Genomic DNA, 14,046 nt, shown 5'->3' with positions numbered 1-14,046 from the left:
TCACCAGATCGCCAGGTCTCGATCTCCTGACCTCGTGATCCACCCGTCTCGGCCTCCCAAAGTGCTGGGATTACAGGCTTGAGCCACCGCGCCCGGCCAGATATTGCCATTTTCATAGGCAAACAACAGCTGATTATGGGCAGTTTCATACGGTTCACCCCAGTATGAGGTGGCACTCTGCAAGTGTTACCTCCTGCTCTGTGTGAGGCACTGTGGACCAGGTTGTGACACAGGCCATCTCTTTTCGCCTTCTCCACAGGCTTACAAGGGGGCGCTATTCTTAGATGGCAGAGCTAGGATTCCAACCAGGTGGCCGTTGGCTCGTTTGTGCTGTTTTGTGTGTGTGTGTGTGTTTATTTTATTATTTGAGACAGTCTCCCTCTTGTTGCCCAGGCTGGAGTGTAGTCGCGCGATCTCGGCTCACTGCAACCTCCACCTCCCAGGTTCTAGCGATTCTCCTGCCTCAGCCTCCCGAGTAGCTGGGACTACAGGCATGAGCCACCATGCCTGGCTAATTTTTGTATTTTTAGTAGAGACAGGGTTTTGTCATATCGGCCAGGCTGGTCTCAAACTCCTGAGCTCAAGTGATCCATCCGCCTCGGCCTCCCAAAGTGCTGGGATTACAGGCATGAGCCACCGCACCCCTCGCCCTTTGTGCTGTTTTTCACCATCGGGTGCTAGGCTAAGACAGCAGCCCTCCCAGTGGAGCACTGAATGTCCCTGGAACTTACGGCCTGTCAAGTTCTTTTATTCTTTTCTAATATTTCTCCCCCATTCGTGATCTCACAGGGACTAAGGGGTTCCTAGGAAGCAAAACTAAGTGCTGTTGCCTCTGGGTTTTGTGGCCTCTGTTTTGGTTGTTTCAAGTGTATGCATTTTATAGTCAGCCAGTGCAGGCTGAACAGGTCCTGGGTGGTTTGCCTGTGTTTATTCAGGTAAGATTGTCACTCAGGCGACCTCCAGATTCGTGCGAGGTCACAAACCCTGACCGGGGCTGGGAAGGCTGGGGGGGATCCTGGCTTTCCTCACTGTCCCCTGAGTGTCAGTGCTCCCCACAAGAGATGGCTATTTCAATGTTCCCCATGTGGCATCAACTGCTCAGCTTAAAAGGATCGTGGTGGTCATCCCATTCCACACTCCACAGACGAAGAGGCTGAGGCTCCGAGAGCTCGGGTGACCTGCTCAAGGCTATGCAGAGCCAGGACTGGAGCTCTGAGCTCTGAGTTCCTTGCTGGGGCCATCGCCGCTGCTCTCCTGGGCAGAATCTGGGCCTCTTGGTGCTTTTCTGATGCCACTGCGGGTCACCTCTGTGGGAAGGAGACAGGGCCAGCTTCACAGGCGCGTGGCCTTTGTAGTCACACGGGGACCTGTGCTTGGTTTCTTGCTTTGCTGTCACTATCTTGAATCTCCTGATTGTTTTTGGAGGGCCCCTCATTTTCCCTTTGCACCAGGCCCCCCAATTTATATAGCCAGCGAGTCGCCCATCAAGTCCTGGGCCACGTTCCTTTCCCAGGCCATAGATGGGGCTCTCTAGGGGGGCATTTAAAGTGCTCCTTCCATCCAGCATGGGACGGGATTCGAATTTTCTCCTGAGGAGGGTGTGCCTGCCCTGCTGCTTTAGAAGCCTAGAGATTTTTCTGGAGGGATAAGAGTGAAAACTCTGAAATCTGACTGTCTGAGTTACGCACTCTAGGACTTTGGGTATATGATTTAACCTCTAAAAACCTCAGTTTCTTCATCTGTAAAATAGGGAAACAAGAGTTATTTTGTATGGTTGTACAAAGTACGAAGGCTTAACACAGGTCCTAGCATCTAGTTAAGTGCTCAGTAAGGCAGCTGTTCTTTTATTCCAGGCCTGAGGTCCTAGATTTCTCTGGAGGCTCAGGGATTCTTGGAGCTTCTAGGGCCTTGGAAGCCCCAATCCAGCTTCCTTCTCCCTGTCTGGTGGGCGATGATGAGAGACATAATACAAGCCATCATTACCGGGGCATCTCCTTGGGCAGGTCATTCTGTCTCCAGCACCACCCGTCCTTACAGCCTCTTCCCCATCCCAGGGTAACGGGAATGCAGCCCCTCCCTGCCCACACAAGTCCAGCGTCTGAAGAAATCAGCGGATTCTAAAGAAAGCAGAGAAGTGGTGGAATGTAATTTGTTCTCTCTCAGCGGGGCAGTGGCATACTGGAAGAGGCATGGCTTTGAAATTAGTTTATTTATGTGTAAATTTTCTGCTTTACCAGTTACCAGCTGGTGATCTCGGGCAAGTCACCTAACTTCTCCAACCTCCAGCTTCCTCATTTGTGAAAAGTAACAAAGGATTATTTTGAGGACTAAATATGATAAGGGGTATAAAGTGCTGAGCTCAGTGACTGTCCTACACAGACGGCATCTAATAAATGTTGAATGAGTGAGTGAGTGAATGAATGAAGGGAGGCTGTGTTTGTTGTCATCAGATGTCCCTGAGGGAAGGCATGTGAGGTGTTGGAGGTGGGAGTGGGGCAGGGACAGAGGCCACACACACTGTGACTGGGTGGGGGAACAGGCGTTCAAATAATAATAGCTCACACGCACACAGCGCTGTACTCCTAGGAACTCATTTTATCCTCATGAGCCTATGAGAAAGGCACTGCCATTACCCCCATTTTACAGATAGGGAAACTGAGCACAGAGAGGGTGAATAACTTGCCTTAAGTCATGCAGCTAAGGAGGGATGGGACTGGGACTGAAGCAGGCAGCCTGGCTCCAGCAGCCATATTCCTAACCATCGTAGCCACCGCTCAGTCTTGTCACTGAGAACTTTGACCTCATGGGAGCTACGTCTTCTTCTCTGCCACTGTTTTGGTCCTCACTGGGCTATTGGTCAGCCTTCTCAAGATGTTCCCCCTCATTAAGAGGAAGGGGGATGTGTGAGGGAACAGAGTGACCCCAAGAGCAGGGCAAGTCCTGGCATCTGGACACCAGAGCCCTGAGCTTAGCCGGTTCGAAGCCGATTTGTCAGGATGCAGAGTTTTCAAATTGCAGAGGCCACATGGGAGGGGTGAAGGGGACGACGGGGACATCTCTTCCCAATGCCCCATTGGCCCCAGCAAGCTGAGGGGCTGAGGGGTCCGGAGATCCGCACCAGAGCCCGGACACCTTCTGTGCGTGTTGGGTCAGCTGGGGCAGGGGGCAGGGCTGGGGACTCAGCCGGTGGGCTCTGCTTGGTGAACTTGGGGAAGCCCCTCCCTGCTCTGAGCCTTTGGCTTCTTAGCTGTGAAACGGGGCCACAGACCCCACTGTATCTACCTGAGAGCACTGGGTGAGCCTCCTATGAGCTGGTGGGTGTGAAAGTGATGCTGAAACTCGAACTTCCTCCAGGAACCACATATGGGTGTGAGGCGGTGAGGCAATGTGGCCAGAGAGAGGGCTTTGGGGCTTGCAGATCAAGCTCAGACTGGCCTTGGGTTTGCTCTGTCACCTTTCCAAGCCACTCAGTGAAAGTGTCATGAAACCATGTGTGTTCACATCTATCAAGGGGTTGCCACGTGCCTCACTCTGCCAAGTACGTCACACCCTTGATCTCATTTAGTCCTCATGACAACCCCGCAAGATGTGTGCTATCATCAGCCCCATGTTTCAGAGGGGAAACTGAGGCTCCAAGAGGTCACCTACCTTGCCCTAGTTCACACAGAGAACGTGGCAGAGCTAGGATTCAAACTGAGGCAGCTGTGGACTCCACATGCTTCCCCACCCAAGTGGTCTGCTAGGCCTGCTGGGGGGCTGTCTGAGGATGGAATAAGGGCCTGGCACTTAGTCAGTGCATTCCAACCAGGGCTGGTGCCTGGACTCCTCGTGCTTGCCAGGGTCCGGGAGCTGTGCTTCCACCTTCTCCTGCCTCACACCCTGTTCTCCCTCCCTCCCACCAGGATGTCGCCACCATGCAGTTCTGTGCCAACAAGCTGGACAAGAAAGATTTCTTTGGGAAATCTGACCCCTTCTTGGTATTCTACAGAAGCAATGAGGATGGAACGTGAGTTTTCTGATGGCACTTGTGCACTGTGCCTTCTTGTCCCTTCTGGAGTCAAGGATGGACGGGTGGCGGTGACTTACCGGGCAGGGTGGCTTGGGCTCATCTCCTGCTCTAGAGAGGGCAAGGGCTCCAGGTGGAAGTCCAGGACCCCAGGGTAGTGCCCTGGGCACCTAGGTGTGGTCAGTGGGAGGTCGGGGCAGCCTCTAAGCTGGCGGTGCCATTCTGTAGGTCTCAGCGTAGTACTGAGTGGTGGGGGCTAGGTATTTGGAGGGTGGGGGGACTAGGCAAAAACAGGGCTAAGGCAGGAATAGGGGCCAGTCCCTCATGGGAAACCTCTGATAGCTCCTTCATTCTACACAAATCAGCTCCTATCTCCAAGCCCAGCCCCCTGTCCCCACAGCCCTCTGAGCAGCCCCCAGCCTGGCCCCCCACTACTGCCCACACAACAGGGCCAGTCTGGACCCTTTCCCCTGCCTGGCCCCACACAGGCTTCATTTGAAACTCCAGACTTTGAAGCCCCTGTTTCCTCCTCTCTTCTCCCTAATCTAGAAGCCACCCACAATAAGATGGAAGCGTACACAACATGTTGGCAAATGTAGGTCAGCAATATATGCCGGGAGACAGATTCTGGGTGGAAGGTCTGGGGACCTAGGTCCTCCCCAGCAGCCTGTTGTGTGACCCTAGGCAAGTGAAGACCCCTCTCTGGGCCTGTTTTCTCATCCAGTTGGATTACGTGGTCGCCACGGTCTCTTTAAGCACCACAATTCTGGCAGGCTGTGGCCACTTACAGGCTGGATTCTGCAGAATGAGGAAGCGATGGGGCCAGGGAGGTTAATTAGAGAAGCGCTGCTGGAGAAGGGAAACTTGGAAGCGGGTTTTGAAGGAGAGGAAGAAAATGGGTCCCCGCCTTGGGGGTGGGGGGAGCAGGGAAGAATAAAGGGTTAGAGAAGGGAGAAACGTTTGGGCAAAGCAAGTGTGCCCGGAGGGCAGAAAGACCTTCCCCCCAATTCCCCTTGAAATTGTGTGTGTGTGTGTGTGTGTGTGTGTGTGTGTGTGTGGTGGGGGGGCAGGGGAGTGGCGAGGAGGAGGTGTATTTCAGTTCAAGGGAAAACTGATTTAAAAATCAGTTTTCCTGAACGTACAAAACAAGGGAAATTAGGTATGATCATTTGCATGACAAAAGGATTCTTTGTCTCACTAAAGGACTCCCAGAAGGATTTCTTTAAATAATTCTGTTGACTTTGACTTGACTTGATTGGGGGAGGAAAAGGCCTGCATATTGTTCTGGGCATCCACACAGGTCCCCTCCAGAGAGGCAGAGCCAGGGTCAAGCTGGGCTTGTCTGGCTGAGGCCAGCTGGGAGGAGGAGAGGGATTTGGGGGCAGGAGAGGGGTGCACTGCAAGGGGTGTTTGGGAAAGATTGCTCTAGCCGAGTGATGTGTAGGATGGGTGGGGAGGGTGCGGGGAAAGGGAGAGCCTTGTGACTGACACGGTGAACAGGTGGGAGGTGCTACCAGCTCCCACCCTGGATCTGTGCCGTGGAAATGCAGGGGAAGGAAGTGGGGAGGGGAAGAAGGGGGCAAAAGGACAATGAGGGGACCTCAGTCGGCCGGACTTGGATGGGGACCAAAGTCAGAGCTCTCTCCCTGGCAGTGGAGCCAAGGGAACCCAGAGTGCTTGCAGAGCAGCCGGGGAGCTGGTGGATCAGACTGGGGAGGTCGTGGGAGTTTATTTGGGGCAAGTTTCATTCCAAGTGTGAACTGGAGCATTCCGGGGGCAAGGAGACACTGATCCCTCACGGGGATCCCGTGGGGCACTGAAGAAACTGATCCGGAGGCCCGCCTAGAGGTGGGCCAGTATCCGGCCCCTGTGAAAAGGCAATGGCTACGCTGGTGAGAACAGAGTGGTCACTGAGGGTCTGCGGGGAGAAGACTGGAAGGCCTGCAGAGACACCCCCAGTTAGGAAGAAGGTCAGTGAGGGAGCCAGGAGAGGGAAGTGTCACACTAGCCACAGGAGGAGGGAGAAGGCAAGGGGGCACCTGCTGTGCCCCTGGAGCTGCACTTAGAACACCTGGTCAAGCTTGGCTCTCAAGTGAGAGGAGGGAAAGGGAGAAGTCAGTGGTTCCAGAGGTGGGAGGCTCCAGAGGGCCCACAGGGGTCTGTGTGATGGTCGGGGGGGTAGTATTTGGAGCCCAGCAGGGCTTCTGCACAGTATCATCCTCTCTCCCTCCAGGACCACCCATTCCCTACTCCTTGTTGTCCCTCCAGCTCTCCTCCCCCCACTGCCCCAGGCTCCTCTTCCTGCCTCACCTGCCTGCCCCAGCCCTGGGCAGCTGTGGCCCCTCCTGCTCCCATCTCCATTCCCATCCTCGCCACCAGCTCTGGGGTGTGTGGGGAGGTCTCCCACATGCATCTCCACACTCCAGTGGGTGGGCGAGAAGGAGCAGAGAAGAGAAATGCTAAGCCATGGTGACAGAATGACATTTTGACTTGAAAATTGCCAGAGAAGAAATGACACCGGCTGTGTGGGTATGGGCGGAGCCCAGGCACTTATTCAGCTGACCTTTCCAACCAGGGATGTAGCTGGGGCTGGTGGTGGGAGATCTCAGAGAGACGCCCCTGCCCCTGGTTCAGCCCTGGCAGTGGCTGCCCATCCATGTGGCAGGGCTGGCTTCCAGGATGGGGCCAGCCAAGCGTGGCGTGGGGCGTGGGCAGGGACACCAGATTAGGGCCCATCTGGGATAAGTCAATTCTGTACTTTTAGTTTGCAAAGCGGGTTCATGGATTCAGACGGGAAAAGCAGAAAGGGTCTTAGAGCTCATCTAAGTCAGGGGCTTTAATTTCATTGGACTGACATACCAGTGAAAGCTATGGAAACTCGCCCCTAGAAATGCATTGATTCATTTGTAAAGAATTATTGAATACCTACGAAGTGCCAGGCACTGTTCTAGGCACTAGGGATGTGCCGGTGATCAAAAAAGACAAAAATCCTTGCTCTTATGGAGCTTACATTTTAGTGACGGATCATGAGCAGAATAAATAAGGAAAAAATAGACTATATCAAAATGTCAAATGGTGACAAATGAAATAGAAAAAAAAAAGTCTGGGAGGAGTCTAGGGGATGTGACAGGCAGGAGACCAGGCAGCTGTCAATTTTAGATATGGTAGTCAGGGAAGGTTTCGTGGAGATGGTGTTTGAAGGTAGTGAGGAGTGAGTCATAAAGATGGAAATGGGGGAGAGAATATTCCAGGCCAGGGGAGCAGCAGGCACAAACAACTCATACACCTAATTTCTCCCAGTGTTTCCGGGATTCACAGACCCCTAAAATTCATCTGCTCATCCTTCTGTGGATTGCAGATGGAGAATCTTTGATAGAAGGTAACTACCTGGGTTTACAGGTGAGGAGCTGGAGGCCCAGAGAGGGGAGAGCTTGCTCAAGGTCACACAGTGAGGTGGCCCCAGAGTAGGGGCTAGAACCCAGGGCTCGTGACACCCTGGGATTTGTCCCCACCTCCAGGTCCTTACCTGGTACAGGAACCCTTTCTGCAGCATCAGCAGCAGATGGCCAACTAGTATCAGCTTGGCTGCTGTTGGTGACGGGCAGCTCATCACCTTTTGAAGCCATCATTTCCGTCGTCTGGGAACCAGAGATGTGAACCAGTTGACTGCTCTGTTGACCTGCATTCACCTCCCTTGGTTTGGGCCTGACAGCCTTCCCTCTCTTCTTCCTCACCAGGTTCACCATTTGCCACAAAACGGAGGTCATGAAGAACACCCTAAATCCAGTCTGGCAAACTTTCTCCATTCCCGTGAGAGCCCTCTGCAACGGCGACTATGATCGGTGAGATGAGAAAATGTCCCTGCTTTTTCCCTTCTGCTCTGGGCCCGCCCCAAGCACAAGTGAGGGAGGCCGCGTTCGTATCAACATGGTCAGTCCCGTCAGCAGGAACCAGGCCTTCTGGAGCTGTGCAGTGGGGCATGCCCTGCACAGGCTGGGGCTTGGTGAGCCTCTCCACTCTTCCCCTGCTGCACCCGGCAATGTCTGCCTCTTCACAGCCTCACAGATCCTCCTCTCCCCACCCGCCCCACCTCTTTCCCCTCTGTCTGGCATCCCCACTGGTGGGAAACTCCCAAGGCTAGGGGGATGGGAAGTGCCAATGATTCCAGGGAAACCCAGATGGGTGCCCCGGGTGCCCAGGCCTGGAGCTCAGCAGCTTGTCTTTTCATTGTTCCCAGTGGAGGAGCAGATGGCAGCAGGGAAGCAGGGTGTTGATGCAGGCAGAGGCAGCTGGTCCCAACTCCTGGCCAACAGACTGGGGAGTCAAGATCCCAGGGATACATCCTGCCAGCCTAATTGCCGTAAACAAATGGGGTAGGGGCGGAATGCAAAGAGCTCCTGGGATTTCTTTCTGTTTTTCGGACAGGGTCTCGCTCAGTCACCCAGGCTGCAGTGCAGTGGCAGTGGCGCCATCACAGCGCACTGCAGCCTGGACCTCCTAGGCTCAAGCGATCCTCTCATCTCCGCCTCCTGAATATAGTTGGGACTACAGGCACCTACCACCAAGCCCAGCAATTTTTTTTTCCAGTACAGACTAGTTTCACCATGTTGTCCAAGCTGATCTCAAACTCCTGAGCTCAAACAGTGCACCCGTCTCTGCCTCCCAAAGTGCTGGGATTACAGGTGTGAGCCACCATGCCTGGCAGATTTTTTTTGTTTTTTAATTGAGATGGGATCTCACTCTTTCACCCAGGCTGGAGTGCAGTGGCACAATTTCAGCTCACTGCAGCCTCCGCCTCCTGGGCTTAAGCAATCCTCCTGCCTCAGTCTCCCGAGTAGCTGGTACCACAACCATGCACCACCACGCCCAGCTAATTTTTTGTGTTTTTGGTGGAGATGGAGTTTCGCCATGTTGCCCAGGCTAGATTTTTTGTTTTAACATATGCCTACTCTTATTACATGTTGGCTATCATCTTCATCACCATTTAAGCGTAGATTGTGGAGTGTGGATACCATATACCTGGTTGCTAATCCTGACTCTGTGACCAAAAAGCGCCGTCAACTTGGGCAATCCTTGACCTGTCTGAGCCTGAGCTTCCGTATCTGTAAAATGGGTATTTAAATGTCTGTCTACTATACAGGACTGCATTGACGCTCACACGACACAACCTACACAACGAGGCTCTGGTGTGCCTAAAACACCAAATTTAGCGTCTCATCCACAGATGTTTAGGGAACCCCTGTCATGTACCAGGCACTGTGCTAGATGCTGGGAAATCAGCAGGGAACAAATGTGCAGTCTCTACCCTTCACCCAACCTCGTGGAGTTTACGTGCCAGTAGGGGAGGCAGACGTTAATCCAATAATCACATAAGGAAACATGTAATTATACGTTGTAGCAAGTGCCCGGAGACAGTGGGGCCACCCAAAATGGGAGCTGTGAGACTGTGTTGGTTTCTGTTGAGTCACGAGAACCCATGCCCGTCTCCTGGTGATTGCCGCAGCTCAGGTGGGTGAGCTGGTAGGGGGCTCAAGGGCAGGGCTCTCTGGACAGCCAAGAAAGCTGGGCCTCTTCAGGTCACTCCGACAGGAACACTAGGGTGTCGAAACAGACACCTCAGGTCAGGTGTGGTGGCTCACACCTGTAATCCCAACACTCTGGGAGGCTGAGATGGGCTTGAATCCAGGAGTTCAAGACAAGCCTGGGTAACATAGCAAGACACCCATCTCTACAAAAAAAAAATTTTTTTAATTTAAAACTAAACTTAAAAAAATTAAAACATTACAAAAAATTATCTGGGCGTCGTGGCGCACATCTGTGGACCCAGCTACTCAGGTGGCTGAGGTGAAAGGATCATTTGAGCCCAGGAGTTCAAGGCTTCAGTGAGCTATGATTGCACCACCACGCTCCAGCCTGATGTCTCCAGAAAAAAAAGAAAGAAAGAAAGAAAGAAAACCTTAAAAACAAAAAAAGAGAACAAACAAGCAAACAAAAGCACAGGTACCTGGGGGCAGCTGGGAGCCTGACAAGGCGTGTTAAGGGGATGATGGGCAGATGAATGGCCTCTAGGCACCCCTGTTTCCCTCTGAAGAAACCCCCAGGCTGCCAGTTTGAGACATGAGCTTGCTCTTTTCCCTGCCTCTTGGCTGGGACAGAAATGCCACAATCTGTTCCACAGGTGGTCATTGAGTGCCTCCTGTGTCCCAGCGTGGCGCCTCTAGCTGTGCGGCATTTAAGCGAACGGAGTCGCATTCCCATCTTTAAGGAGCCTGTGGTCTGACCACAGGGAGCACAGATGTGCACATGTATTTTAGACAGATAAATAAGTGCACAAAATAAGACTGGGAACAAAGACTGTCTTAGCGCTGCAGTCAAACAAGCCTCTGTTACACGTCTAGCTGGCTCCTGGGGCTTCTAGAGTGAGTGAGGGGATGGGAGGACAGGCTGGTTGGAGCAGTGAGTTCTAAAGAAGGCCCAGGAAAGGCTGGAAAGTCAGGGGAGGGGGATCCTGGGGACAGGGGCATGGGAATAAAGGGAGATGGAAACAAAGTGAGAGGAAATTCAAGGTAGGGGGATGGGAGAGTGGGCCAGTTAAAGTCTCACAGGGCAGAAGGAATTGGGGATCCCTGGCACAACTGCCCTGAGGTTGCTGGGGGCCCAACTGACCCCCCACAACCCTGTGTCTCTAGGGAGGAGCTCCCAGGGTTGCAGAAGCCAGCTTTGTCAGGGACAGTGAAGGGGGCAGCTTCTGGTGAAGCTCAGAGGCCTGGCTTCACCACTGGGCCATTGGAGGAGGTGGGTATTTATTTGGTGGGAGGGGCAGGCTCCCACCTCCCGCTCTGAGTCAGAACCTAGCCCCACCTCCCTACAGGATGGCTCTCCCCCATGTCCAGAAACAGATCTGCCATGACGTGACAGACAGTAGTGTTAATCAAGGAGGCCAGGCATGTCACTCTGGCTCTGAGAGCGATCAGGCCTGTCCCCCCACCCCCCAGCCCTAGTGTAACCCTGTAACCCACGCACCCAACAGCCACTCAGGAGGTGCCAGCATCGGAAGGCCCTCCAGGGTGGGCAGGGGAGGGCCCTGTGCAGGAAAATGAGGCCACCGTCCCCTCCTTCCAAGGCACCTCTGGGAGCCTCATAGAACCATAGTTGATTTAACCCAACAACCATGTCTTCCAAGCCAGTCAGGCCCCAGGCACTGTGTTGGGTGCTGTGGGGGCCTATTGAGCTATTGGACCCAAGCCTCGCTCTTAGGTTGCTCCCAGGCCAGTGGGGAGACAGACAGGTCATAATAATAGCGAAGACTCCTATAGCACTTAACCATGGGCCAGGCCCTGCTCTAAGTGCTATGTATAGGAACTAATTTAATCCTCCCAACAATTAGCTCGTTGGAAAGAGGTGCTGGTGCTATCCACATTTTACAGGTAAGGAGACAGACAGGCCCTGAGAGATTAAGTAACTTACCCAGTGTCTTGCTGCCAGATGATGGTAGAACCAGGATTTGGACCCTGGCAGGCTGGCTCTAGGTTCTGTGTTGTTAATCCCTATGCTCTGTTGCCAAATAGCCAAGACATGGCATGACAGAGCTGTGACCAGGGTACATCTGGGGGAGGCTTACTAATGAGCACCTTGCTCAGGGGTTAGGGGCAGTTCTGCTTTCTGATTAGAGGTAGGGAAGCTGCTTGGATTGGTTTTAGTCCTGAAAGCATTAACGTCCTTCTGGCTTTAATACCAAATAATTCAGAGGGGAGAGGAGAGGGGAACAGCAACAAGAAAGAAGAAGACCCAAAAGGCCTTGATACCTGCCTGGGTAAGGGAGTGAAAGAGGGGAAGGGATAATGGTTCAGCGTTTGAGGGCAGGAAAAGGCGGCACCACCAACAGAAATGGGCAGTGTGATCGGGAGCCAGATTCTCACACACACAGATTTGTGTTATGCAGTTCTTTTCACAGCCTATCTGCAACCCATTTTTTAAAAAATTATCCGTCATAAGTTATAAAGATTATGTTTGTTGTTTGAACACAAGCTGCTGCTGTTGAGAGGTTGGGGAAAGAGAGGTAAACATGGTTTCAGCCACATTGAGAGGAGGCAGCTGTGGACCAGGCACAGCTAAAGCAGGAGGGGACAACAGTCTGGGGGTTCCCAGGAGGGGGGTGGCCAGAGATCTGGTGCCCTGGGAGACACTGGGGGGGGTACCAGAGGCCAGGAGCAAGAAAGAAGAGGAGATGGTCAGAGGGATAGCAGGAAACTAAGAGGAGGGCGGCACGGTCAGGGAGCATCCCTTCCTATTGTGAGAAGAGGTACAGGAGGATGAGAACCGGGCCTGATGAGAAAGGGCAGTGTTCTTGGAATGATGGGTGCAGAAGCCAGGTAATATGATTACAGTTACTGAGGACTTAGGACATGGACCAAGTTGTATTCTAATTGGTTTAAATGCATTATCTTATTTTGCAAATTTAAATTTTACAATAACCCTAGGAGCCACGTACTAGTGCTGTGCCCATTTTACAAGGGAAATAGAGAAGATATTATATAACTTGCCAGAGTAAGGAGAAGCTGCATTTCCTTTCTGTTGAAATTGCCTCTGGCCTGGCCCTCTGGCCTGGCCCTCTGGCCTAGAGTCTCCCTGCCTTTGCCATGTGTCCAGTCCACACAAGGCCAAACCTGAGTGACCCAGCTGAGCAGAGCTGAAGTCACAGGAAGTGGCATCAGGGTCAGAGACAATCCAGCCTTCCAGTGGGGTAAAGTGGGGTGATGACAAAAAGCACTTCCCCTGCCTTCCTGGAATTTGCCCTACTCTCTTAATCGTTCTGTGACTTGAGGATTTGTCCCTGTGAAACCACAGTTGTCTGGGTCAGGTTGCTCACACCTTGATGCTGAATGAGTAGATTTTAAAAGGGTGTTAAGTGTGTGGAGTCCTCACCTGGAGAGAGGAAAGGAGTCACCACAGCTTCGCACTTCTGCCTGGCACCCTTGACGTATGACTTGCTTCTCTTTTGCATCCGGCCACAGATGAGCTTCCAGGAGGGCCAGGCACCCTATCAGGCACCTCCACTGATGGCCTCGATGAAGGGTGTCTTATCATTCTCGGTTTTCACACGCAGAAGCTGAGGCTCAGACGGGAGGCACAGTCACGGCAGCACTGCCCAGTGTTGCACGGTGCAAGCTGGGGGCCGAGATGGTTGCCAGTCTCACTGCCTGCCCCAGGCGAGGCCCTGATGCTCCTCTTCCTGAAGAGTTGAGTGTTAGACTGACTCAGGTCCATTTAAGGCAAAACCCCTGAGGGCCTGTCAGCTCTCGGGACTTGTAAGCCTGCAGGGAAACCTTCCCCCTGCCAGGCAGAGGCTCATTAGGAGGCAGACCTTACCGCTCGGCTGGGAGGGAACTAGAGAGAGAGCTGGTTGGTGTGCAGTGGGGGGCAGCCTGGCGTTTTGGCTGGTGTCTCTCATCCCTGCTGACTTGACCAGGCTCACACATATCTGGCTCTGTCATTGCGGCCGTAGGTGTCCAGAGGCCCAGGTCACTGACTCCTGGCATCACCACTGACCAGCTGTGTGACTCAGGGAAAGCCACATACTCTTGGCCTCCTTTTGTGATTTTGTAGAATGAAGGTATTATTACCTTCACAGCCCATTTCATAAAGTTGTTAGGAGCTCTCAGTCAACCAACAAATATGTATACAGCACCTGATATAGGCTAGGCACGGTTCTAGAAGCTGAAGATACAGCAGTAAACAAACAAACAAAAATCCCTGGTCTCATGGAGCTGATATTTTCAAGAAGCATGGGAATTGTTTGGGAGACAGGAGCTTGGATAAAGGGATGGAGTGTTGTAGACAGGAATAGAGCAACATGTGTCCAGTGTTGACTGTATGTGGAGATACTTCACTTGCACAGCAGCTCCAAAGTGGGTGTGACTTTTCTCGATTTGGAAAGGAGGGGAGTGTCTGAGGGTTAAGCCAGTGGCTCAGGGCAATAGACCTAGTACTTGGAAGAGCTGGGACTGCCAGCCAGGGCTGCTCACCCCGGAGCCGAAGGT

The 14,046-nt window shown here is 52.9% G+C and overlaps 1 protein-coding gene across 2 annotated transcripts in view; it reads left to right on the top strand.

The window, feature by feature from the left end:
- Positions 1 to 14,046, top strand: part of CPNE5 (copine V) — a 105,491-nt gene that overhangs the window by 63,482 nt on the left and 27,963 nt on the right. For both annotated transcript variants that reach the window (XM_011986601.1, XM_011986600.1), the window contains 2 exons: positions 3,903 to 4,006; positions 7,744 to 7,848. In XM_011986601.1, coding sequence (XP_011841991.1) covers positions 3,903 to 4,006; positions 7,744 to 7,848 — 209 coding nt within the window. The remainder of the gene's footprint in view (positions 1 to 3,902; positions 4,007 to 7,743; positions 7,849 to 14,046) is intronic.

Source organism: Mandrillus leucophaeus, unplaced genomic scaffold, assembly GCF_000951045.1.
Source record: "Mandrillus leucophaeus isolate KB7577 unplaced genomic scaffold, Mleu.le_1.0 Scaffold3, whole genome shotgun sequence".
NCBI classification, from domain to species: domain Eukaryota; kingdom Metazoa; phylum Chordata; class Mammalia; order Primates; family Cercopithecidae; genus Mandrillus; species Mandrillus leucophaeus.
Note: the sequence above shows the minus strand (reverse complement) of the source record. Positions and strands in the feature narration are given on the sequence as shown.